Below are 27,484 nucleotides of genomic sequence, written 5' to 3'. Positions count from 1 at the left end.
AGCCTTCCAAGTAGCTAGGACTATATGCATATACCATTAGGCCCAGCAGGCATTTCTTATCATCAGAACCCTTCAACATAAAAATGAAGATGGGACACGGTGGAGCACACCTGTAACTCCAGCACTCTGGAGACTAAGGCAGGAGGATCATGAGTTTAAGGCCCACTTGGGCAACATAGCAAAATCCTGTCTAAATAAATAAATAAAAAGCTCCTTACATCCTATGACTTAACCGCATGTGGCTAGTCTAACTCTGGCCTAGATGGTAATGTCAGTCTTCTCAAGTCTAAGCAGAGATCAGCACAGCCTGAGAAGTTCAAGGCCAGTGATCCCTAGCCACCCGCCATTCCCCACTTAGAACTGATGACCCCTTCAGGGCTACTTCTCTGCCTCCCAGTGTAGCCGTATCGCCTACCTTTCTTCCTCTTCACCTGCTCCTCTTCTCAAATACCCTGCTCTAGCCCTGAAAAGACCAAAAGGTATCAATCAAACTCTTTCTAAGAACCCAGCTGCAACAGATTCTCTCTTAGTGTAGAAATCCTGCCACACTTTATCCTGTACCTGCTTCCTCTGTGCTGAAGAGGAAAAGGAAAGGAAACCAGGTCCAAGAACAGCCAGAGCCACCTCCAGGGGGCAGCACCTGCCTCACCTTTGTTAGCCTCTGAATGTTCTTCTTATAGAGAGATGACAGGCACTGCTTCACCAGACCCATGTTGTTATCTCGAGTGAAAGTTTCACTGTGCTTGTTCACCAGGTTCCGGAGCTCCGACGGGTTATTGGTTGAATAAACTTGTGCTAACTCATGGTAAGCGTTGCTGAGAGGCTAGAGGTAAGAAAAAAATTATAGCAGTATGTTTTGAGACCATACAATGCATGTTATCATAAAGTTCCACTTCATCTAAAACAAATGGCTCTTTTTAAGACCAAGGACAGAAATCCACTAAGAAATAATTTATTATTAATAACTTATGAAGACACACATCTTTTCTCTATCAGTGGTTCTACTTTTTGTACTGGTAAGTTAAATGAGAAAAATGAAGTCAAAATCATTATTCCCAACTGCCTCTCACCCCACATTCTCTACCAGGTCCAACAGGACAATTTGCTATTTCCATTTAGGAACTGGGCAGAGCAGAAAGAATGTAGAAGGGCCCAAGCACCACCATCAGACTGAAACTGATTCAAACGCACCTCTGACTGGTCTTGTCTTACCATCCGCATTACAATAAGTTAACTAATTCTTTGGAGTACCCTCGAGCTTAGAAGACAATCACTTTACAAAAGGCATTTCTCCTACAGCAGGTCTACTGTCTGCTCAGGGGCCACTAGAGAGCTCAGTAGCTCTCAATGGTGCTCTGAGTATGTCTCCCCTAAAAGGATCACACTCATCACTTTCCCATGGAGCACTTTTAGCTACCTTCCCCTTTTGTGGGGGACAAGGCAGTGGAGTCTTGAAAGCCATGAGGAGCTCTCAGGCAAAGTTCAGGTGGCCATTTGTCAACAAATCAGCATGATATCGGATTGATGTCCCTAAAATTCTGAGGGTCTTTTTATTTTTTTTGAGACAGGTCACTCTATGGAGCACCAGCTATCCTAGAACTCTATAGACCAGGTTGGCTTCAAATTCCCGGAGATCCGACTGGCTCTGCCTCCTGAGTACTGTACTGGGGTTAAAGGTGTGCATTATCATGCCCAGCCTTAAAATTTTGAGTTTTATGATAGAGTGACATTATTATCAAAAGCACTGCAATCTCCTAACTCTGCAACTGCTCAATTTAAAAAGAAGTCATAGCCTGGTGGTGGAAGTGCACACCTTTAATCCCAGCACTTGGAAGGCAGAGGCAGGCAGATCTCTGAGTTCGACACCAGCCTGGTCTATAGAGTTCCAGGGACAGTTAGAGCTACAGAGAAACCCTGTCTCCAAAAAACAAAAACAAACAACAAAAGAAAGAAAGAAAAATAAGTGAAATAAAAAGAAGTCATGAGCATATGGTATTTATTATTTTTGCAGAGCTGGAGATTGAACCTAGGGTCTTGAGCATGCCAGGCCTCAGCTATGTCCCCAGCCCACATGTATGTATTTGTCATGTGCACACACATGCATGTGTCCAAATGAAGGCCAGAGGTCCATCTTATGTGTAATTTCTCAGGAGCTATCCACTTATTTGATGACACAAAATGTCTCAGTAGGACCTGAGACTCGCCTAAGGTTAGTGAGCCCTAGGAACCACTTGGTTTTGCCTTGTTCAACTTTTCACATGGGTTCTAGGAATCAAACTCACGCCAAGTACTTTATCAACTAAGCTATCTCCCCAACCCTCTTTCTATATGCACTTTAAAACAAACAAACAAACAAAACAAAACAAAAAACCAATTCATTATTTATTTTATTTTTAAACCTTGTCCCAAAGTTTGGCTGTCAGGGAGACCTGGAACAAGACAGTAGTTAAGTAGAGCTTCAGTAAGACATCCCAACGTTTGAATAAATTAAAGTTCAATCAAATCAGAACTACATTTGCAATAGATTGACTAAAATGTAATAAAGAAATACAACATACAAATCCCCCCACCACAAGAGCTTAAACATCTACAGTCTAAGTCCAGAGCAGGGCCTGGAAACAGGCTTTACAAGATTGCATTGTTACAATGTCTTCACATACAAACTAATATAGAATGTAAGAAAATCAGTTTTATTTTTAAAACTTACCTTAATAAATCTACCCACAATTTGAGACGTGTATTTAGGCAGCTGTTGTACTTTGCCAAGTAATATCAAAGACACTAAAATATACTTTTTATATGATTCCAACATAATATGGCTGACTGCCATGGCCGGAGTAGTAATAGCCTGAGCAAAAGAAGAATGAGTAGTGTGAAGAGATGGCATAATGTAGCAGGAAACACCAACATGCATCATTTTATTATAAAACAATAAGACTTAAATATCCATTATATTAGGATATTTTTATTACATCTATTTATTTGCTGTGTGTTAACATGTGCATACACCAGTGACTATTTAGAGTCAAAGGACACACCCATCCGTGGGAATGACTCTCTTCTCACCATGTGGCCCTTAGGACCAAAGCCCAGTCAAGAGGCTGGGCAAGTACCTTTACCTGCTGAGCCACTATTTAAAGGGGGTGTGAACAGTCCCCAGCTACCTCGAAGTCTGCTCTGAGTTTTCTGCAGTTGCTAAACGGTGTAGGCGGGCTCATGCCCAACACAATGGAGAAGCCTCACTCTGGGAAAACAATCTTGATCAAGGTGTCTGCCCTGCCAGGTTCAGTATATAACACCTTTGGGGTTTTTTGAGATAGATACTTGCTATGGCCCATGGCTGCCCTGGAAATCAAGAAGTGCCTACCGAGCTCCTGTGCATATTGCCAGCCAGCATTTGTGGCTTGTGGCAGCTTTATTGATATATAACTCACAGTACAAAATTTACACTTTTTTTTGTTTTTTTGTTTTCTCAAGACAGGGTTTCTCTGTGTAGTTTTGGAACCTGTCCTGGATCTCACTCTGTAGACTAGGCTGGCCTGGAACTCACAGAGACCTGGCTCTGCCTTCTGAGTGCTGGGATTAGAGACGTGCGTCCCTGCCCGGCCCAACATTTACACCTCTGAAGTATATAATTCAGTGGTTTCCACTACCTTTCCTAGGTTGCAATACAATTCCCATTACCTAATTCCAGAACACCCCAATCCCTCAAAAAGAAACCCCTACTCATAAGCAGTCATCTTTCACCTTCCCCACAACCTCAGGCATCCATACTCTACTTTCTGTCTCTGGACACTTGTACAAAAGGCATCATAATAGGTGATCTTTTGTGACTGACTTCTTTACCTCAACAAATGTTCAATCCTGAGGCCAGCACCTCCCTTCATTATGTGGTTAAATGATTCCACAGATGGACGTTCTTCAGCTGATGAGTATGCTGGGCTGTTCCTACCTTTTGGTTCTACATGTTTTTATGTGCACAGTGTTTTTTATTTCTCTTGAATATATTCTTAGGAGTCAAACTGCTGGGTCACATGCTTAATATTATATATATATATATATATATATATAGTCTTTTGGTGTTAGAGCTGAAGCCAAACCTTGAATTTATGAGCAAGGTAGACACTCTTCCACTAAGCTGAGTCCTCAGATCCTGAGCTTTATCTTAACTGCCAAACTCTTTCCCGAAGTACCTGCCATTCTGCAATCCCACCCACAATTATGAGGGTCCTAAATTCCCTGAATCCTTGCTAACAGACTATCCTTGCCTGTCTTTTTAAACCTTAGCTCTCCTAGTATGTATGAACCAGTAACACTATGGGATTGTTCTGATCACACAAGTTCAGAACCACATGACAGTCTTTAGAGAACTGATTACCTGCTCATAAAAGTAGAGTGCTCTTTCAAAGTTCTTCAGTCCTGTATAGATCATCCCTCCGTAATAATAGTAGCACAGAAAGTGTTTTGCATCATAGGCTCCATTCTCTTTACAGATATCCATCATATCCACATCAAGATATGGAAGGGCAGGTTTAAAGCACTTTGCTAGTAAACAAAGCTATAAAGAAATTTGTATTAAATCATTTTAAATTTCACCATGGCAGATTTAAAATTCAGAGTCCAAAATTTTAAGATAATATTATTTTGCTTTACAGTTGATTAATGACTTAAACAGAAAAGAAGCCAGGCAATGGTGTGTAAGACTTTAATTCCAGCACTCAGGAGGCAAAGGCAGGCAGATCTCTGTGAGTTCGAGGCCAGCCTGGTCTACAAATTGAGTTCCAGGACAGCCAGGGCTGTTACATAGAGAAACCCTGTCTGGGGGGTAAAAAAAAAGAGAGAGATAAAAATAAAACAAAGTAAAAACACTAACACTAAGGTAGAACAAATCACAGATGAACTGAAAATCAGAATTCCACAGACACAGTTCAGTACCCATCCACCACTCTTGAGTTTCTGGATGAGCGAACAGTATTCATTTTCAATTCACTGAACTAGTGAAACAAAAACAGACCAGTACTGCCTTCAATCCCAGCACTTGGGAGGCAGAGGCAGATGGATCTCTGTGAATTTGAGGTCTGCCTGGTCTACAAAGAAAGCTCCACAACAGCTAGAGCTACAGAGAGAAACCCTTTCTCGAAAAACCAAAAACCAAAACAAACGTGCAAGCACACAAGGGACGTGATGTACCCAACAACGGCCACAGTGGAGAGGTCTGCACTCACTGAGGAGCAGCCCTCTTCCAAAAATTAGATAAGGTGGAGCCATGGCTCAGTGGTTAAGAGCACTGACTGCTCTTCCAGAGGACCCAGGTTCAATCCCCAGCACCCATATGGCAGCTCACAACTGTCTGTAACCCCAACTCTGACACCAATACCAATGTACATAAAATAAGAATAAATAAGTTTTCTTTTTTTTTTTTTTTTTTTTTTGGTTTTTCGATACAGGGTTTCTCTGTGTAGCTTTGCGCCTTTCCTGGGACTCAAATAAGTTATTTTAAAAAATAATGAAAAAAAAATAAAAAAATAATGAAAAAAATAAAAATTAGGTGTAACCAGGTATTGTGGTGCACGCCTTTAATCCCTGTATTTGGAGACAGATGCAGGTAGATTTCTGTGAGTTTGAGGCTAGCCTGGTCTACACAATGAGTTCTAGGACAGCTAGAGCTTATGAAGAGCAATCCTATCTCAAAAAACAAAACAAAAAAAACAATAATAATAATCAAATCAAATAAGAACTAGGTATATGCTATCCCCGTCACAAAAGCACTTTGAAAAATGAAAGATGTAAGAAAAAGGAACATGTCGGTAGTCCACACCACAAACACTCCACGGTCTAGCTCCAGTGTGACCTACTCATATTACAGAAGGCTGTGTAGCATAATGCACATCACATATTCATCTCTAAGATGCATTAAACAGGAAAAAGCAAACTATATGGAAATCCACACATTACTGGGACTTGTGGGCTTTGTTTTGTTTTTTAAAGAAAAAGTAGGTGTATACACTTGCTTGTATGTGTAAATGATTTTTTGAAGAAATGCACAACAAAGTACTAACGAAGGGTGTAGGGAAGAGGGGCTGGCTAAAGAAACCCACCCTGACCCTGGAGCCCAGAACTAGGGAAAGATAGTTCAGATTAGAGCCATCTCTGCCCCTGGCCAACCGACCTATGAAACCAACTAATCACAGAGCAGAAGAGTAGCACCCTGGCCCTGGAGCCCAGAACCAGGGAAAGAAACACAGCCTGGGTTTGGGACCTGAGCCAGAGAAAGGAATACTCTATCCCCAAACCCAGAACCAAGGAAACATGCCTGACTCTGAAACCAGTACCAAAGAAATACTCTTGGTCCCTGGAATCAGAGTCAGTGAAAGAAATACGCCTTGGCCTTAGAATTAGTGTCAAAAAGCCAAGAAAGGCCAGTGAAAGAAACACAGTTTGGCTCTGAAATCAGGGTAATCTCTGCCCCTAGCCCACAAAACTGACCAATCTCTGGGCAGAAAAAAAACTAACCAATCCCTGGTTGACTCTGCCCCAAGACTATATAAACCGCCCTGCCTGTTCTCTCCACCCTGGTAGATAGAGAGGCAGCTACTCTCCTGGACTCCTCCTTCCCAAATAAATCTTTCTCAAAGGAGTTTTGGGTGTGAAGATCTTCATTCACTGGTGCAGAGAAGAACCTTGCTGAGATGTCCCTCAGTGGACAGAGCAAGGGAGAGCTGAAAAAAATAACACTTTTCTCTGGAGTCATTTCTCCAGGGCTTTCCCCTTTTGCAGAGTGAAGCAAAAGAAGCAACATCTTAACCAAAGAAGCAGCAGACCTCTGCTGGGAAGCCCCCTGAAGTGGGGGTTGAGCAAAGCTCAGCTGTAGCGGCTCTCCAGGAGAGGAGCAGGATTGCTATATCCTGCGGGGAGACCATACCTCACCACACCAGGTATAGCCTGACTCTCCCGAACAGTCAGGATGCCCTTCCCTGATGAGCTGTCCTAGCAGCTCGAGGTATCGGGGATACCTCGCCCTCCAGGGCTGCTGTCTCATCACAACTCCAGCCGTCGCCTGACTCCCCAAGTGGCCAGGATACTTCTCCCCCAGAGTTGTAAAACTCCCATTTTGGTGCCAAAATCCAGGACCAAACCCACAGAGCTGCAACCAACTTCCTCATAAAGGTTTTCTCTGAAAAGAACTGTGGCTAGTAACAGTGGCAGGGAGACCTCATCATACATCCTCACCTTTGGGGGGTCTTTTGGACTCTGAGTTACTTAGATAAAGGTAAATAAAAAATGTATCAAGATACAAAACATTGCCTGTGTTTTTACTCTAAGTTCGATAATTTAGTGACCAGAAAATGACTTAAATTTCAAAACTGCTACAACCGTTAAGATGATCCCATTCGTAAGCCCCCTCCTCCATATTTCAACCCCACACGACACTCTACACCCTTATCTCCACACCGCATGTGCCCACGGACAGCCTCACACCAATACCAGGTGGTATCACATACTTGCTGCATACCTGGCAGAGATCGGCATGGACTGAGGTCAGCTGGTTCGTATTCATCTGCATCTTGTCTATGGCCTGCTTAAGGATGCCAATTCCTCGAAGGGGCTGTCAGAAATGACATCTCTTTCAGATAAGTTCTCAAAGTTGGCAGCACATTGGATCTTATGTTGTCACTTACAAATAAAAAACAACACTAATTGACAGGTTCCTTCCGTAGCGATAAGTTTTCCATACTATGTCAGGAAATGTCTGCCTCTATTTAGTCAGAAAGTGTTTTGATAAGTTTCTTGGAATACTTAATTTCAGTATCATTTTTAAATCAACTGAGTATCAGTAATAAACTGTACTGTTTTCTTGAGGGTGGGGAGATGGCTCAGTTGGTAAAGTTCTTAACATATAAGTATCAGGATCTGAGTTCAATCCCCAGAACCCATGTAAAAGCTGGACGTGACAGTACACACTCAGAATTCCAGCACTCAAGAGCCAGAGATAGGAGGACCTCTCCAGTTTTCTAGCTAGCTAGTCTAGACAGTCAGAGGGCTCTAGGTCCATGAGAGACTATCTCAAAAACAAGGGAGAGAGTGAAAGAAGAAGATACCCAGTGCCAACCTGTGACCTCCACATACATGGCCACATGCATACACATGCATACAAAACTAGAGTACTTTCCTAACAGTTAAACAAAGAGAACGTTTCCGCATCATTCACCACACATTAGCACCATAACTTAGAAGCTAAGCTTGTGAATGATGGTGCTGGCATGTTTTCACACAGAGTATTAGCCCTAAAGACTCAATTTATAACCACCTATCATGAGCAGACTGCTTCCCACCCCCAGTTACAATCAACAGTACTCAGCCTCAAGTGAGGCACAACTCTCTGGTCAGAATATGAGGCTAAAAAGACGTACATAAATTTACGGCTTTTTCAATAAAGAAGAGGCATAGTAACAGCTCTCCTCTTCTCTCCCCCACCACTCAGAAAAGACACAGTAGTATTAACCACCCCCAAGACAGGGATGCATAGCCCAATTTAACCTTGAACTAGATATGTAGCCAATGATGACCTTGAATGCATGATCATCTTGCTTCTACCTTCCAAGTGCTGGCACTACTAAGTTTTTTTTTTTGTTGTTGTTGTTGTTGTTTAATGTGTACAGGTTTTTCTGCCTGCATGTATGTCCATGTACCACATGAGTACCTGGTGCCCTGGGTGCCCTAGAGCCAGAAGATTGGATGCCTTGGAACTGGAGTTATATTCAGTTATAACTCACCATGTAGATGCTTGGAATGGAACCCAGGTCGTCAGCCAATGTTCTTAACCACTAAGCCACCTTTCTATCCCCACAGCTTCTAACCAAACTGTTTAGAGCTCCTACAGAATACCAAAGGCTGCTTCTGCCTTCAGCCTCCTAGCCTTAAAGTTCATTTTCAAATAAACAAGAAACACCCAATCATAATTTGTGCCAAAGGCAAAGTCTAGGAGAATCGTTGCAAGTGAAAGCAAACTAAAGACAAACAACAAAGTATCAACCTATGCTCTGAGGTCTGCTTCTGCCATAGAGAACATCAACCATATAGCTGGCCACATCTGGCTAGTCTGTGGTTTTGTGAGAGCATTATCTTAAGATCTATTTCCAAATGCCAACCATCTTCACTGTGGTCTATGAGAATGTCTAGAGAGCCCCCACTGAAGTATTTAAGATAAGGAACAAATTTCTAAATTGAATTTCAATGGGGGGGGGGGTAAACAAGTGCAGGGAAACACTAACATTTGGAGAATCTAAGTCAAAAGCATATAAGAAGTCTTTATATTATCCTTTCAGCGTTTTAGAAGGTGAAAATTATAATTAAAAGCTAAAAGAAAAAAACAAAAATAGCATCATTATAATACAAAGGGCACTAATTGGCAGTTTTCAGTTTGTTTTGTTTTTTCTTCCTTCAGCGCTGGGCATGGAGCCAAGTACCTCACACATGCCAAGCAACTGCTCTACCACTGAGCCACATCTCCAGCCCAGACTTGCAGCTTCAAAAACAATCCTCACCACCAGTCACCTCCCTGGAGGCATCACATCTAGCCAAAGGCTGCTCTCCAGGAACCACACAAATTGGGAGGTTGAGCACTAAACCTGTATGTTCACTATGCTAGTTCACGAGTCAAACACACATTTTAACAGAACTATGAATACTTGAGTAACATTTCTTACCTGTTTTCTTTCCACAAGTGCATTTGTTAGCTGATGGCAAAGCCCAGCAACTAGATGCAACAATAACAAAAACAATAACAAAATATTGAAAATATAAACACTACAAAGGAAAAGCCATTCAGGAAGAGGAAATATTATTAGCTTACACGTATCTGTTGCGTATCGAATGTGCTCCCCATTACAAGTACTAATGAAAAGCTGAACCTGTGAGAAGAGTGTTTCAAAGTCAGGAACACTGGGCATCGAAAACTTCACAAACCTAGAATGGGGAAAAAAGAACCAAATTATCTTGTATTTCATATAGTAAAGGACAGAAACAACTTAAGCCTGAAGTCTATCCTATCTGTGAGATTAAGTATCACAGGACTGGAGAGATGGCTCAGTGATTAAGAGCACTTGTTACTCTTTTTTTTTTCCTTTAAAGATTTATTTATTATGTATTAGTATACAGTATTCTGTCTGTGTGTGTCCCTGCAGGCCAGTAGAGGGCTCCAGATCTCATTACAGGTGGTTGTGAGCCACCATGTGGTTGCTGGGAATTGAACTCAGGACCTCTGGAAGAACAGTCAGTGCTCTTAACCACTGAGCCATCTCTCCAGGTCCCTCTTGCAGAGGGCCTGGGTTCAAGTCTCAGAAATACATGATGGCTCATAACCATAACTTCTTTTTTTAGGGGATCTGATACAATCTTCTGATCTCCACAGGCATCAAGGATGCAAGTGGTGCGCATATACATGCAGGCAAAACACCTATACCAAAAAAAAATATTAAAAAAACCCAAAAAACAAAAAACAAGCTGGGCAGTGGTGGCACATGCCTTTAATCCCAGCACTTGGGGGGCAGAGGTAGGTGAATCTCTGAGTTCAAGGCCAGACTGACTAGTCTATAGAGTAAGTTCCAGAACTACACAGAGAGAAGTCCTGTTTGGGGGGAGGGGAGGGAGTAATAATAATAATAATAATAATAAAAATTAAGTATCAGAAACCACTAAATATTCCTGGCCTTTTTTCCCTCCTCACAATACAGAACAAAGATACAAACAGAGGTTAAGGAAAATACCCTTATACCCTTAAAATAGGACAACATTCAGAATAAAAAAACTTTTTTTTTTTTTTTTTTGAGACAGGGCCTCTCTACAGAGCCCTCTCTGGTGTCCCAGAACTCACGATGTAGACCAGGCTGACCTCAAACTCACAGAGACCCACCTATCTCTGCCTCCCAAGTGCTAAGATTAAAGGTGTGCACCCCTAGGCCAAGTTCAGAATGGAAAAACTCTAAGATGAGGTCAATCATTAGGTTATATAACACCTAGAAATAACTGAATCTAAACTTTTATCACCTATCCAATGTAATTGGGTTATTTGTTTATTTGTTTCTTTAAGCCCCAATGTGGTCAGGACACTTACTCAGTTAAGAATCAGTTGCTAGCCGGGCGGTGGTGGCGCACGCCTTTAATCCCAGCACTCGGGAGGCAGAGCCAGGCAGATCTCTGTGAGTTTGAGGCCAGCCTGGACTACCAAGTGAGTTCCAGGAAAGGCGCAAAGCTACACAGAGAAACCCTGTCTCGAAAAACCAAAAAAAAAAAAAAAAATAAAAAAAAAAAAATAAAAGAATCAGTTGCTAGCCAGGTAGCATACCTTGGAGGCAGTGGCAGGTGGGTCTGAGTTTGAGGCTAGCCTGATCTCCAGAGCGAGTTCCAGGACAGCCAGGGCTGTTACACAGAGACACCCTGCACTGAAGAACCACAGAGAGTGAGTGGCCCAGGGCCACTGAGGGCTCAGTAGGTAAAGGCATTGCAGCCAAGCCTGACAACCTGAATGTGATCCCCAGGAGTGACATGGAGGAAGGAGGGAACCAACGTGGTAAGCTGTCCAATGACCTCTATACATGTGGGATGAACATACGTGCCCCTCCTCCACACAAACAAAATAAATACATATCATTTTATTTAATCTCTTGTTACTTTTCTTGTTTTGGAGAGAATGTACTCAAGTAAGGCAAAGAGAGGGATGGCGTGGCAAGAGGCTGAGGCAGTAGCCCAGGTTCAAGATGCTGTGGCCAGTTGGATACCATTTCTGCCTGGAATATTGAAAGAACTAGCTGATAGGCAAAATAAGAAAGAGGGGCAGACCTAACAGGGAGCACTCATGACCCATCTTGAGTAACCAGGCAGATGGTGCCATTGGCTGCCTCGAGACACGTTCGGATGGGCTTGCAGAGAATTTCAGGATAGAAAGCTGCCACCATTAGGGCACTAGAGCAAAGTTCATGATCTTTTAAAACAACAACTATTGAAATTAATTCAAGAAAAGTGGTTCATTCTCCTATATTTAAATTTTCGTTTGCCTAACTTCATCTATACAGTACCACTTAACAATGTCATTTTATATTTTATAATTATTAAGATGTACCAGAAACAATTAGTCAACAAAGCACTGTGATGTCCACCTGAAAAAAGGCAGAAGTTCAGGGCTCACTTTCCAAAAGTGAAAGAATATAGATTTAAGTGAGGCTTCAGACCCAAGTTCAAGGTTCTTCCCACACAATCTCTACATATAGCTAACATACAGTGGTAAGACACCATACAGCATCAAAATGTTCTCATGGTTATAGGCATGAACACTAGGGAGACTAAGGCAGGAAAATGGTGAGTTCAGGACCAGCCTGTACTAAACAGTGGCTCAAAGGGTGCTTACAGCCAAGGCTGAGGACTGAACTTGATCCCTGAAACTTCACAACAGGAAAGAACCAACTCCCACAAGTTGTCTCTGACCCTCTGCACATGCATGTAAACACACACAAACAAATACATGCAAAAAGTATGTTTTTACATAGATCTTAAATATACATACTATCTGCTCTTTCATATCAGTAAGAAAAATACATCGTTTTTAAACATTTCTTTTAAAAATACAGAATTCCTAGTGCGACTGGGGCCAGATGTTTATTATTTTAAATGCCCTGACAACATCCCCATTTATATATACTACAACAGCAAAACAAATTCTGTGAGACACCATTACAACGAACTCCAGTTATAATAGGTTTAAAAAGTTGTGGCAGGCCATAAGAAGACAGGTCACTAACGGTAGTCCACGGTTTCCTATTCTATTTTCTTTCTAAGTTAGAAAAGGTGGGTAAGTCTCTGAGATAAATGCAAATTATAATGCCTAGAGTTATAAAAGCCAGTCATTTTTTAAAAGACATTTCAAAGGGGCAAAATGGCTCAGAGGTTAAGAACACTTCCTGTTCTTGCAGAAGACCTTAGTTCAGTTTCCAACACCCATGTCAAGTGGCTCACAACTGCCTCGGACTCCAGCTCCTCTTCTGTCTTCTAAGGGCAGCCCCAACATATACACATACATTTTTAAAAAATTTAAAGAACTTTCAAACTTGTATAAATACAAACAATGAGTCAAAATGATGAAACTGGAAGCTGGAGAGTTCACTCTGCAGTTAAGAGAACTTGTTTCTCTTGCCTGGATTAGGTTCAGTGCCCACATGGTGGCTCACAACCACCCATAACTCCAGTTTCAGGGGAATACAACACCCTCTTCTGACTTTTGTGTGCACCAGGAATGCATGCAGTACATGTCTGTATATGCAAGCAAAACACTCGTACTCATAAAATCAATAAATCTTGGCCGAGCAGTGGTGGTGCACACCTTTAATCCCAGTACTCAGGAGGCAGAGGCAGGAGGATCTTTGTGAGTTTAAGGCCAGCCTCATCTACAAAGCGAGTTCTAGAACACACAGAGTTGTTACACACAGAAACCCTGTCTTGAAAAACCTTAAAAAAAAGTCAGTAAATCTTCCAAAAACTGATAAAGCTGGAGCCAGGTGTAGCTGTGCACACTAATCCTAGCATTCAGAGACAGAGGCAGGTGGGTCTCTCAGTTTGAGGCTAACCTGGTCTACACAGTTGAGTTCCAGGACAGCTAGGGCTACAGAGAGACCTTGTCTTCAAACAAACATGCACACACACACACACACACACACACACACACACACACACACACACGGGTGCACGCTAGAAAGTGCAGATTGTAACAAGCACAAAACTATAAAAGGAAAAAAAACTGCGCCTTACAGAACAGCAAGGACACCCAAGGAGTGTTCTTGAACATCTAGAGCCCCGAGCACGGTGTCCAGGTGGGACAAGTTCTTCGCAAGCAGTTCTCCACTCTTGTTGATCAGCTCACAGAGCTGAGTCATTTGCCCTGCAAAACAACAACGTGAGTGCTGAGTTAGGGCGCTAACCAAACTAAAGAACTCCATCCAGACTTCCTTCTCAAAGCTCAAGTACTTAGAGATAATTTCTTGTTTTTTTTTTTTTTTTTTAATTTTTTTTGAGACAGATTTCTATGTATAACAGCCTTGGTTGTCCTAGAACTCTTTCTGTAGACCACACTGGCCTTGAACTCACAGAGATCCACCTGTCTCTGCCTCCTGAGTGCTGGGATTGAAGGTGTGCGCCTTAAAGAGGATCTGTCATGTCTGCTATGTCTTCTTGTACTGGGAAGGACCAGAACAAACAACTTGCCCACGCCTCACAACTCCAAGTGTCAGAGAAAACACTTTCCCACTCCCTCTGGTCTCCAGAAAGCACCCCAAAGCCAGAAATAGATGTTCCTATCACTCCCTCTCTCATAACCAAACAGCACTTAATTTTATTAACCACCCCAAGGTCCTCAGCTCCACTCCTTTCCCTCTCGCGTCTTAAGCTGACTTTATCACTTCTCATATGGATACATCTTCTACATGGTATGCCTACTTAGATTTTTGTTCCAAATTCTACTTACTGTGCAAATTCAATCAAATTACACTAAAGGCACCAAAGGCTTTTACACACCTGGCAGTGGTGGCACACGCCTTTAATCAAGGTGCTCGGGAGGCAGAGACAGGCGGATCTCTGCGAGTTTGAGGCCAGCCTGGTCTACAGAGTGAGATCCTGGACAGTCAGAGCTACAAAGAGAAACCTGTCTCGAAAAACAAAAACAAAACAAACAAAACAGGACAAGAAATCCAAACACATCAGCTCAACTTCCAGAGCCAATTTAGAACCTGATTTCTGCAGTTTCTCTAGCCACACCTCCTACTTCTATCCCCACAACCCCACAGTCACAGCCCACTGAGAAAAATCAACATTCCACATCCTCTCCTCTTTGTGCTTTTGTACCTACTACCTTCCACCTGCTACCTGACTTACCTCCCATTCAACCATCAGCTTAGACAGTCTCTGAGCACACATACACTCCCTGTGACTAAACTATCTGCCCTCTCTGAACTACAAGGGATTGTGGTGGCCATTTAATTCAAAGTCAAGTCAAGTGTGAGGGACTATGCTACTTCTCTAGTTTCAGAATAAAGTGCCTACTACAGCTTGTTGAATTAATCTGCAAACTGACAAAAAAAAAAAAGTCCCATTTAATAATAGTGTTATAGTATGGCTGTGGGTGGTGACACATCTTTAATCCCAGCACTCAGGAGGCAAAGGCAGGTGGATCTCCGCAAATTTCAGGCCAGCCAGGATTACATAGTGAGACCCTGTCTCCAAAACAAACAAAAACATAAATGTGTGTTTATAGACAGCATGTTTATAATACAAAATTTAACAGAAACCTCTCCATTCAGATTCCATACTCCAGCCACCCTTATCTTTCCTCAGAAACAAATCAGTGCTATCAATGAATGCCTTACCCTTCTAGAGATAGTCCACATGTATGGGAATGCTTGCCCATGGATGCATGCAGTTTTTCTCTTTATTCACAGGGATGTGTGTGTGTGTCACACACACTATTAAGCATCTTTCTGCTATTTTATGATGACCTCAGATTTCTTTTCAGTTCATAAAAAGTATATGCACTTTTCTTTCTACAGCTGCATAGGAGTCCAATTGTATGGCTGTGCTAGACTTAATTTTATGGATTTGTTTTTTCCCGAGACAGTGTTTCTTTGTGTAACTGCCCTAGCTGTCTTGGAGCTCACTCTGTAGACCACGCTGGCCTCACACTCAGAGATTCTCCTGCCTCTGCCTCGTAAGTGCTGGGACTAAAGATGCGCATCACCACTAACTGGTTGATTGTATTTTTAATTGTATGGATGTGTCTGTATGTGGGTATGCGCATGTAAGAGAAGGTGCCCAAGGAGACCTGAAGAAGGTTATTGGGTTTTGGATTCCCTGGAGCTGATGTTACGAGTAGTTGGGAGTCACTAACGATGCTAGAACTGAACACAGGTCCTCTGAAGGGTAGTTAGTATTTCCCAAGCCATTCTCCAGCCCCACTTAACTTGTTTATTTAGAGATGGGAGGTCTCATTGTGTAGTGCTGGTTGGCCTTGAACTCAAGAGATCCACCTAACTCTGCCTCCAGAGTGCTGACTGGGGTTAAAGCAGTACACTGCCACATTCCTGTTGTGTGATATTTTGTTTGTCATGGCTGCTTCTCTGCCTTTTTGTTCTTTCAGGCAAGCTTTATTTGCCAGAACACAAACAAAATATCACCCAACACGCTCCCACTTTACTTAACTTTAATCCTATTTGTGCGGTATAGATAAATGATGTATTTAAAAAACAAAACAACTCACAAGTATGTAACTAGCCTGTGAGCTTAGTAAGGAAACGAGAATTACTATTTATTTTGCATGGTTTCATACAGTATCATCTAAACCTTTTTAACAGCAACCCCGACACACCTCCTATCTCTCTCTCTTCTACAAACGATGAGTCTAACCTCACAGAAATTTCCAGGATGTCAACAATAGCTTGTAGTCATATTTACTGTATCCCATGAGAAGCACTGTCTCAAGCATTTTTTCTTGCTTTCTCCACTCAATTCCCTCAACTCTATTAAGGAGAGATCACATTTTTCTGGCTCAAGATTACGTGTGTTCAAGTGATCAAGACAAATGAACCAGACAGCACGTAAATTAAGGGAAAAATAAAGTAACAATTCTACGCCCTAGAAATGGAGTCCGACAAAGAGAGAGCTCTCCTGGAGTTCGGTACGACCAAAAAGGAGCGGAGGATTCCGAGCGTGCGCTGCTGGCCAGCCAAGGCTCAAGCCTCAGAGCCAAGGAGCCCAGAAAGGAGTCTCCTCCAGCCGCTCCAGAGGCCTGGACAGGGCGGCCAGACCGTCAGGACAGATAGGGCGTTTAACCAATCACAAAAAAGAAGGGACGGCCAAAGGACCAATGGGTGTTCCAGAATGCCTCTAGCGGAAGTCACGCCCCCAAACTGTCAAGCGGCGCACGGTGGCAGGGGCCCCGAAAGCCAAGGGAGGGGGGCGTAGGGGGAGGGGAAGGAAAGTCCCCAGGGCCCGAGGCAGGGGAAGGCGACGGCGGGGACTACAGCGTCCGACAGCACGAGGAGTGCTGCTCGCCGCCGTGCGCTCCGGCCCTAAGTACCGAGACCCGAGCAGGTCCAGGAGGCTAGAGCTAAAGGCGGTCCCAGCATCCGCGCCGGCGCCGCGGCGTGCAGGCCCATCGCTGCGGCACAGGCCTTACCTTGAGCCGAGAGCTGTCGGACACTGTTCACGAACTGCTCCAGAGCAGACGCCATGTTTCCCCGCTGGAGGCCCAAGCAGCAAAGGTGGCTCGCGCGGGAAAAGGCCGCCGCTCTAGGAGGAGGGGCCCCTCGACCCACCAAAGCCTTGAGGGAGGCACGTCACTTCCGCCGGCCAAGCACCGCGAGATCTCACCTGGCTGAGGACCACCCCCCTCCTGTCTCCATGGAAACAGTTCCGCTAGTCGCCGGAAGTTAGTTTCCCTCGTCTCTTGGTGTCGAGCACTTGTGAAGTCTCATCTCGCATTCAATGGAAATAAGAAAGGAAGGGATAATATTCAAGCACAAAACATCTGGACCCAGTTTTGCTGAGAATGGCCGAACATTTTTCACCTAGCTGCATATTTCTGACATTGCTCCATTGTCACTTCCGGAAAGTTTTTTTTTTTCTAGGAGAACTCAAGTTGGCGTCAGTTGGACTGGGTTTGGAACCGTTTTTAACCCCGTAGCAGCTGTGTGATTGAGTGGCTAGCTCGTCTCTTGTTTTTACCACTTGTAAAAATCAGAAGTGGTTTAAAAAAAAAAGCCGGAGAGTGAGAGATGTCTCAGTAGATAATGGCGCTTGCTGCCAAGCCTGATGGATGCTGTCTACGGGGTGCAAGAACGGCTCCTTTTCTGCCAATTAAGGAACTACAGGGTAGGAAAAAAGTGTTACTAATGAACCAGCCAGCCTCCATCTTTATAGTAAAGACAAACTAGGTTCATTCCTCTTTATGATTAAACCTCTGTTTTTCAAGGATTGGGCGATGCCCCACCTTAATTACAAATGGTTCTGTACTGCCTGTTCCAGGAAAGGACAACCATGCCTTTGTTTCAAAAAGTTGTTTATAACCATCTTGCAACCCCACCTTTTGTGTCAAAAGGTTGTTATGACTACCTGGTGTTATGGTTGCCTTGTTAGACCACCTTGCAATCCGCCTAGCAGTCTTGTCTTTCAAGATCTTGTTATGACTAGCTTAAGCTTATGTTCTGCTCCTGTAACCCTGCCAGTCTTGCCAGCCAAATCCCCCACTTGGAAACCCTCTACTCCTGACCTTGTAAAAACCTTGCTTCCCTCACATCCAATGCTGACCTCTTGAACCCTACCTTAGGGGGAGGCAGCCCATGTCTATGAATAAAAAAGCTTGCTTTAATTAATTTGGCCATGATGATTTGGGTCAGCAGTCTTTTCTCCTCAAATCTTTGTTATTAACATTACCAGAAATCTTAGGGCCATCCCAGCAGAGCCATCATATGGTGAATGGGAATCAGAGTGCCCCTTTGGATTTCTTGGTTAACAAAAGAGCTTACGAATAGACACTGAAATAACCCAGATGAGAAAATCATGAATCACCACACCTTCTTCAGCCAATTAATAAAATGAGTCCTCTAGCTGGCTCACGAAGGGCAGGCTCATGCCTGGGAGAGGCCTTGGTGCCAAGCAAAGCCAGGTAAGGCTTTTAAAGTCAAAGGCTGCAATTACATCACCTCTGGTACAGGCCCAGAGTTCTTTGTTTTTTGTTTTTTACAGTGTGACCTTTGATCTGAGAGGATGACATGGTTGCAGCCATCTTAGAGAAGGGTCAGACTGGGGGCCACAGGCCCTGGGAAACTCATCAGAAGATGTGCTGCCCCTAGACCCAGACAATTAGGGACTGCACACCAGACATTTCCTGCCATAACCTAAAGGATATGATATATAACATAACTGGCATAATAAACAAAGTACCAATTATGTCGAATGGGATGTTTTCTGCTGTTATAGATTGTATACCATAGCTGTCAGAGGGAATGAGTTTCCTGCAGATAAAAATGGGTTGTCTGACTATCAGAGGAAATGGGTCTGCTGGCAAAATAGATATAATAACATAGATTGTGCCGGGCAGTGGTGGCGCATACCTTTAATCCCAGCACTCGGGAGGCAGAGGCAGGTGGATCTCTGTGAGTTCGAGGCCAGCCTGGGCTACCAAGTGAGTTCCAGGAGAGGCACAAAGCTACACAGAGAAACCCTGTCTCAAAAAACCAAAAACAAACAAACAAAAAAACATAGATTGAAGTAAGCACCAATCCTGAGCTTGTAACGATATAAGAGTTGGAATTCCCCCAGACCCCCTACCCTAACCATTATAGAAACCCTGCTTCATTGCTACTCAGGGGCTCTCCTGCTCAGCTGCTGCATCAGATAGAGAGACCCGGTTAACTTGAAAACAATAAAAAGACTCTGCTTTTGCATCAGATTTGGTCTCTTGGTGGTCTTTGGGGGACTCTAGGTACAACCGATCTTTAAAACATTACACAAGGCCCTTTCTCCAGCAGTGGTTCTCAACCTTCCTAATACTTCGACCCTTTAATACAATTCCTCATGTGGTAATCCCAACCATAAAATTATTTTGTTGCTACTTCATAACTGTAATTTTGCTGTTACGAATCATAATGTAAATATCTAATATTCGACCCAAAGGGGTCATGACCCACAGGTTAAGAATCACTGCTCCAGAGGACCCAAACTATTCTTATACATTGGGACCCTTTCTCAGCAAAGAATGAGGGCCTTTTTGGTGTTGTAAACCATTTTATCAAGAAGAGTGAGAAGCCATTTGTGTACAGACAAATGTGACTCCCAAGTGGAGGAGGCGCCCGGTCGGAGCTACCTGACCTTTTCTAAGTCATTTCGCATAAGCAGGAGCTCAAGAAAAGAGAACGGAAAGGAATGGAAGCTTGAGAACAATTTTATTAGCATTTAAAAGTAAAACCCTAGGGCAGGCAAGCTGTAAGTCTCAGGGCTGCCTGGAAGGGAGGAGGAGAATGGAGAAGAGAAGCAGCGTAAGTCACTCAGCTCCATGAGGCAGCATGGAGGTCAGCCGTGGGATGGCAGGGACCCAAGCAGTGAGGAACTTTGGAAAGGAGTAAGAAGGGGTCACAAAGCATATTTAGATTCCGGCTAGCATGAGGAAGAAGAAGAAGAGGAGGAAGAAGAGTTTCTCCTGAGCCGCCCACCTCAGGTGGCTTGGCTCCCAGAGGCTGCACTAGGGCGCAGAAATTCTGCAAAAGAAAAGAGCATTGTCTCAATGACTCTGCCTTCTTAGAGATGGTCCCTTAGCCAGGTTGTTGCAAGATTCTCCTACAGAGGCAGGTCACTAAGGCTACCCGCCAGGAGGCAGCATTTATTTGCGCTAGCACTAGCTCAGCAAATTCACATTCAAAGACCCAGCTCGGAGTATATAGCCTTATATACTCATTAATTTCCCTTTACATTTTAGCCCCTTTGTCACCCTTAGGTGACAACATACGTTTTGGTTGAACAGTTTATGTTACAGAGTTATAACAGACTCTCTCTCTCTCTCTCTCTCTCTCTCACACACACACACACACACACACACACACACACAGAGGTATTGATTATGTCACATTATTCCTTTGTTCTTGGGAGGCTCTTACCACATTCCTGCCCTTTGGTGCTTGGAACTCCCTCTTTGAGTTTAAAGAGCATCATCTTGGTTTAAGAGTTTACATGAGTGGCCATCTTTTGACCACGGCCTCAATGAGGCTAGATACAGACTAATACTAGTAGAGACAGGCAGCATAGTGTATGTGAGGGGCGTGTGGTAAAGAGACAGCTGAAATGGCAGCTGCTTTATTAGGGGGAAGGCTTTTATTGTGAGTAAGAGAGAGAGAGCGGCCAGAGGTACCTGGAAGAGGCCAGATCAGAAGAAACAGAGACAGGCTGGACACAGCCAGGGCTAGGGAAGCAAAGAAGAGAGGATGGTAGGGGAGATAGCAAGAGAGGGAATAGTAGAGTAGAGTGGGTTATATGGAGGATGAGAAGCTAGGAGAGCCTGTAAGCTGGAGCAGCCTAGGAGTGTGGGGTAGAGGTGGGGTGACAGGGGTCAGGATGCTAGCATGAGGCTTTGACATGTATTAAAAAATATGTGGGAATAGGGACTGAGGGAGCCTGGAGACCAGTGTGGGCTTCGATATGTAACCATAGTTACATGTCAATGGAGAGCCATATGTCCCTTCTTCCAGAGGCAAAGGAAATTACCCCTTTTTGGAGAATGGGGAACTCATTTCACAAGTTCCTGAGGAATTCTGGAATTATCTAACCACCAGAAATCCTTCTATAGTCCAGCTTGTGCTCATTTCTGGATATACATACTGCCTGAGACCTGACAGATCAATTCATCAAAGTCCCCAAAATCTAAAGTATAACACTTACAAAGGTTTGAATTCTCCTAAAGCTGAAAATCAATCCCCAAGCAATTCCCGGGGTTCCAGCCTTCCCAGGTCTGGACTGAGACACAGAGTGATTTTTCTTGTTCCTTCTTTGATTTCTTCTATGGCCCTTCCCTCATCAATCTATCTGTAAGCAGAAGTTGTTCAGGTTGAACTTGCCACAAACTTCTCCCTCTGAGGCAAGCAAGTAATCTAAGGCCAAGGGATTCTGATAAACAGCATTGCACATTTTGGGTTCCTGCTTAGCCAGGAACCAATTTCTGTCTTAGTTAGGGTTTCTATTGCTGTAGCAAAGATGGGAGAAAAGCTACTCTGTATCTCCTCATAAAATGAATGAAAAACCTCATGAAATGAGGTGTAGAGTGGGACTGTGACTCTTTTGAAATGGAATAGGGATCCAAGGTGTAAGTGTTACAGCTCTGAGCAGAAAGGCTTCCCCAGTGGAAGTGTTCCAGCTCTAAAGGGAAAGCTATGCCTGAAGTCTGGAGCCAAGAAATACCACAAAGTCACACCACACAACAAACCTCACACAAGAGACTCACTGGGAGACATACAAAAGGGTGGTTGCCCCTGTTGGGGTAAGAAGCAGCAGGGAACTGTTGAGCAGGAGGCAGGCTTATATAGGGTTTCTTGGTGGAGGAGTTTTCCAGGGTGGGGATTGGTGAGATTTCGAGCCAAGCCCAGGAACTGCTGGGTCCACTTCAAACCTGGAAGTGGGCTTGGACCTTTTACCCTATACAAGGTCTTGGTTACACCCAAGATAAAAACCATTTTCTAGGCCGGGCGGTGGTGGCGCACGCCTTTAATCCCAGCACTCGGGAGGCAGAGCCAGGCGGATCTCTGTGAGTTTGAGGCCAGCCTGGGCTACCAAGTGAGTTCCAGGAAAGGCGCAAAGCTACTCAGAGAAACCCTGTCTCGAAAAACCAAAAAAAAAAAAAAAAAAAAACCCATTTTCTGGCCATTCTTCTACCTCAAGTCTTCTGGATGGAGGATCGTTGTGTGACAAAACTTTTCCTGGGGAGATGTTATACACACGTGTATTTAACCCTGATAAGGAGTCCACAACAGACCAAAAGTATGGATACCACCGAAGTCCAACTTGGTGAGCCAATGCGTTTTATTGGGGTTACTTACAGGAGTATGGGGGAGGGGTGACTTACAGGAGCAGAAATGACCCAACAACAACTGCCTCACCAAAGCCCACCCCAGCATGGGTGACAGCTCACAAAGCTGGAACCTGGAGCACACCGCACAGCCTGAAGGCAGCTCAACGGGCTGGAGAGAGTCCTTTCCAGCTAACTCAGCTGTTCTAAACATCTTCCAGGCACCTGGTCTGGTCTCAGTCTTCTTTTCGGCTTGGCTTCTATGAGAGTCTCTGCAGTCTTTATTGCTGACTCTAGGAGGGAGGGGCCTAGCAAGTCTGGTCCATTTCAGGGACTTCCTGGAGCTATGTTGAGTTGTTTACCTTCCTGGTTAAGGAGCTTCCCTGCAGGATGAAATGTTTCAATCTTAGAGGAAACTGTTATACAACAAGGATAGTAAAATGAACAGCCCTTGTATCAGAGGCAGGAGTCCATAAAGGATAAGGGGAGAGCCCTGCCTGTCCTTGTATCAGAGGCAGGAGTCCATAAAGGATAAGGGGAGAGCCCTGCCTGTCCTTGTATCAGAGACAGGAGTCCATAAAGGATAAGGGGAGAACCCTGTCTGTCTTTGTATCAGAGGCAGGAGTCCATAAAGGATAAGGAGAGAAACCTGCCTGTCCTTGTATCAGAGGCAGGGGTCCATAAAGGATAAGGGGAGAACCCTGTCTGTCCTTGTATGAGAGACAGGAGTCCACAAAGGATAAGGAGAGAACCCTGTCTATCCAGTAGGCTAGACCTAATATTCAGCAAAGCAACTGGCAACACTTGGTGCCAGTGTAGGTGGGTTCCCCCACACAGTTTCTGTTGGGCTGCCGCTTTGATCACCCCACCTTCCCAGAGCTCTGGGGACGGTATGTGACGTCCAGGTATCTTCAACTCCTTTGCCACCAATCCTCAGTCACAAACATCAGCCCATTATCAGATCTTTTGATGATTGGGATCCCAAATTTGGGAATGATTTTCTTCAGGAGACATTGAACCTTCTCTTTGGGAGTAGCCCCAAAAAGCACACAAAGAGTAACAGACACTTGCAGTCACAGACTGAGGGAAGCTCGGTGAAGCCCACAACTATATTTTCAAACATTTCCCCTCCAATACTCTGTACCCTAGAAGAGACCTTAGGTCCCCAATGCAGGTCATTTCAGACACATGTTTCACACTGTCTGCACACCTGGGCTACACTGGAGAGTCAAAGGATGTAGAAATGTTAGTCCAATGTGGCCTTAAGAGCTGTCCAGCTAAGAGACAGGGTCTCACTATGTAGCCCTGGCTGTCCTTGAACTCAGTATGTAGACCAGGCAGACCTCAAACTCACAGAGCTCCACTTACCTCTGCCTCCCAAGTGCTGGGATTAAAGGTGTGGGCCACCACTGAGTTGATTAGGTACCTTTTATTCTATAAAGCCTCATGTATGTGGAGGGTGGGGAAGGCATCTCTAAGAGTCCATATGTATACTGACACACATCCTTGCTGCCAGCAGCAGGGCTCAGGTCAGTGAGATGAGTTCTGCTTTTTGTGCTGAGATTTCACCTCAATGATGGAACTCAAGTTGACCATAAAGCATCCTGAAAGATATCCTCCCTATCACAAAACTGCTACCATTGGTGAAACACTCAGCATCCAGGATCCTTCAGAGTTAAGTCCAATTGGTAAGAAAAGACCTCATCCATGACTTTGACGCAGTCATGTCTTGCTGGTCTAGACCAGCAAACACTAGGGTCTTGGGGTTAGAGGTCTACACTACTTCTAGGTCAATATACAAGTTCCCACACATTTCCTGGTACCTGATCATCCATGCATTAGTTAGCCAGTATTGTCCCTTGCCCTCCATTAATGTCAGTATCGGGTGTGATACAAAGACTATTAGCTCTTTTCCCATAATCAATCTGTCAGTCTCTGACACTAAGATGGTAATGGCAGCCAGTGTCTAGAGCCAGGGTGGCCAGCCTTGGGCAATGGAGTTAAGTTGATTGGAAAGGTATGCCACTGGGTAATGCCATGACACCAACATTTGTGCCAGGATCCCCACCCTAATGCCAGCATGCTCATGCATGCACAAGAGTGTGGACATGTCTGAATGTCCTAAGGCCAGGCACATCGGTGAGGGCTTTCTTGATCTCTTCAGAAGCCTTCTGTTGTCCTTATTCCCATGGCAGAGGTTCTTGCTCTTCTCCTTTGTGGCCTCATAAAGTCGTTTTGACAAGATGGAGAAATTAGATATTCAGATTCTACACAAACCTGTGGCCCCAAGGAACTCTCCAACCTAGCATTAGGTTGATCAAACCAAGATAACTAGACAGCCTGTTCTCTCACTCTTGGGATAGGTGAAAACCAAGGCATTTGATTTCTTGACATATTTGGATCTTTTTTTCCTTTCAAACCATGTAGCCACCTCCCACAGGAGGGTCAAGAGCGGCTGTGTTCATTCCATATAACCCTCCTGTGCCAATGTGTCCAGCAGTAGTTCATCCACATACTGGAGCAGGGTTCAGCCATGCTGGTCTGCTGGGAAGGCTTTTAAATCAGAGGCCACCTCAGTGCCGAAACTAGTTTGAGAATTTCTGAATCCTCGAGGCAGTCTAGTCCACATTAACTGGCCCTTGTCACCGTTTCCAGGATTCTACTACTGGAAGGCGAAGATTGGTTGGCTCTGGGGGGCCCTGTGGGGGGCCATACAGAAACAGGCATCTAGACATGTGATGGATGCAGCTTCAGCAAGGATGAGACCCGGGAGAGGGCAGAGGTTACAGACAACAGGGTGTAGGGTAACAGTGGCCTTGTTTAACCGCTCATAGGTTCTGACCTGGCCCACAGCCATCTGCTCCTGTTTACAGCCAGGCGGGTTGTGTTCCAGGACGACTGGCAGGGTCAGAGGATTCTTAATTAGAGCAAAATTCTTACGACCCAAGCAAGCTTGGTGCTTCAGAAAAGAATATACTACCACCGTTTTAGCTAGACTATAGTACCTGAGGAGAATCTTAATTTCCCATAGCATGTGTAACACTCTATTAGACTTGTCTGGTTTTTAAAAAGCAAAGCATTTGGCAATGTGCGCAGTGTCACTGTCGGGCTTGAAAGGGCAGGCAGATAATCCTAGAGGAGGAGGCAGGGGTAGTGCCAATCTGCTGTCAATCTCCCCCAAACCCTAGTTCTCCTCTGAAACGTGTCCGGGAAACCAGACTTGGCACCTAGAGACCACATATAAAAGGCCAATAAGAGTCCCGGTGACTGAGAGCAGGTTCCTGCCACAAGGAACTCTTAGCTCCCAAACAAGGTAGGGAGGGTTTATAAAACCACAATTACATCCTACCAGAGGCAGGCAGGGAGTCACAAGTTTGAAAGGTTTCAGTTCAACCGATTAAAACAATGTTTCATGTTGTACAACATACCCCTGGAAGCTACAGGTTGGCAGCATGAGAAGAGTCTGTACAGATGATGTGCTTAGCAGGGGTTGGGGAGCAATTGGGTGTGCTAAAGCTAGGACAAAATGGAGCTACTTTGGGCAGTTCAAAAAAGATGCTGAAGTGTTTGAATGTGACAGATGCATATCTTCCCTCAGACTTTCAGCTATCCCCTGGGTTACTCGTAATACCACCACAATGTAAATGCTGTCAATAATTGTCATGCTGGATGGTGTAAGGGAAAAGTATACCTATGTCCCTCAGAAATGAAAATTTCATTCATTTATTATCTATTTATTTGTTCATTTAATTTTGAGACTGTGTCTCATTGTATAGCTCCTGCTGGCCTGGAACTTGATTTGTGGACTAGGCTGGCCTTGAACTCACAGAGATCAGCCTGTCTATGCCTCTACCTCCCAAGTGCTGGGATTAAAGGTATAAGCCAGCATGCCTGTTTCAGAAGAAATTTTTAAAGAATATTTTTAAGCCATGGTTGATTCCTCAAATGTAGAAACCTAGGGGTACACAGAGCCAATCATAACTCAAAAATACAGAAAGAGACAAAGAAGTGAGACCTATGACATCCTTGAGTCACTAGAACCAATCTTTTTGGTTTTTCAAGATAGGGTTTCACTGTGTAGCCCTGACTGTCCTGGAACTCACTCTGAAGACCAGGCTGGCCTCGAACTCACAGAGATCTGCCTGCCTCTGCCTCACGAGTGCTGGGATTAATGGCGTGAGGCACCACCACCTGGCTGCTTCTCTACCATTTCAAGGAAACATGTCTCACAGCAGATTGCCTGGTCCTCTGGCTAGTTTCCTCGTTTATAAACCTCATGTAACTTGCATAGGCCTTCTGTGACATGAGCTTTCTAGCTTTGTATTTATCTTTCTCATTTGGGAAAAATCCAGCCCTTACACTCTAAGGCAAAGTATTTTTTTTTTATTTTAAAAAACTATTTATTTATTTTTATGTTTATGTGTATAGATGTTTTGGCTGAATGTATGCCTGTGCACCACGTGCATGCAGTGCTCAAAGAGGCCAGAAGAGGGCGTTGTATCCTCTGGGCCTGGAGTTAGCGAGGATTGTGAGCTGCCATGTGGGTGCTGGGGCTCCAGACCAGGTAGAACAAAGTCTTAACATACAAAGATCTTTCTTTCCTAAAGTATCTTCATGTTTACATCCTTTGAAATATTTTTCTACTTACTAGTTCCTTTTTTAATATCATGAGACAGAGTAACAATTAACAAATTCATAGACATATTTGAAGACTCACTGTTGAATCCAATAATGTCAGGCTGGACACTGAACAACTGTCCCCCTTATAACCTGTGTAGATTTGAAGGCTTACCCTCTGCTATCTTTAAGCTGTATAAGGTCATGGTTGCATACGATCCGCATTTATGATCAAAGAGGACCTTGCACAACAGGCACTTATGCCTTTCCCTGTGCCTAACT

General features: G+C 44.1%; 1 protein-coding gene across 3 annotated transcripts in view; it reads right to left on the bottom strand.

Annotated features, from left to right (window-relative positions):
* Cops3 (COP9 signalosome subunit 3) overlaps positions 1–17,388 on the bottom strand; it is a 29,288-nt gene extending 11,900 nt beyond the window's left edge. Inside the window, exons 1-8 of one of the 3 annotated variants that reach the window (XM_052757368.1) lie at positions 17,213–17,388; positions 13,798–13,927; positions 9,854–9,966; positions 9,708–9,757; positions 7,514–7,606; positions 4,379–4,558; positions 2,708–2,848; positions 650–823 (exon numbers count right to left, since the gene is read on the bottom strand). In XM_052757368.1, coding sequence (XP_052613328.1) covers positions 650–823; positions 2,708–2,848; positions 4,379–4,558; positions 7,514–7,606; positions 9,708–9,757; positions 9,854–9,966; positions 13,798–13,927; positions 17,213–17,267 — 936 coding nt within the window. In that variant the 5' untranslated portion in view covers positions 17,268–17,388. Of the gene's footprint in view, positions 1–649; positions 824–2,707; positions 2,849–4,378; positions 4,559–7,513; positions 7,675–9,707; positions 9,758–9,853; positions 9,967–13,797; positions 13,928–17,212 lie in introns of those variants that run through there. The other 2 variants (XM_052757367.1, XM_052757369.1) reach the window with 2 other exon arrangements.
* Positions 17,389–27,484: the final 10,096 nt, after the last annotated feature.

Source organism: Peromyscus californicus, unplaced genomic scaffold, assembly GCF_007827085.1.
Source record: "Peromyscus californicus insignis strain IS unplaced genomic scaffold, ASM782708v3 Scaffold_3__1_contigs__length_106647218, whole genome shotgun sequence".
NCBI lineage: Eukaryota > Metazoa > Chordata > Mammalia > Rodentia > Cricetidae > Peromyscus > Peromyscus californicus.
The sequence above is the reverse complement of the archived record's forward strand: the minus strand, read 5'-3'. Positions and strand labels throughout refer to the sequence as shown.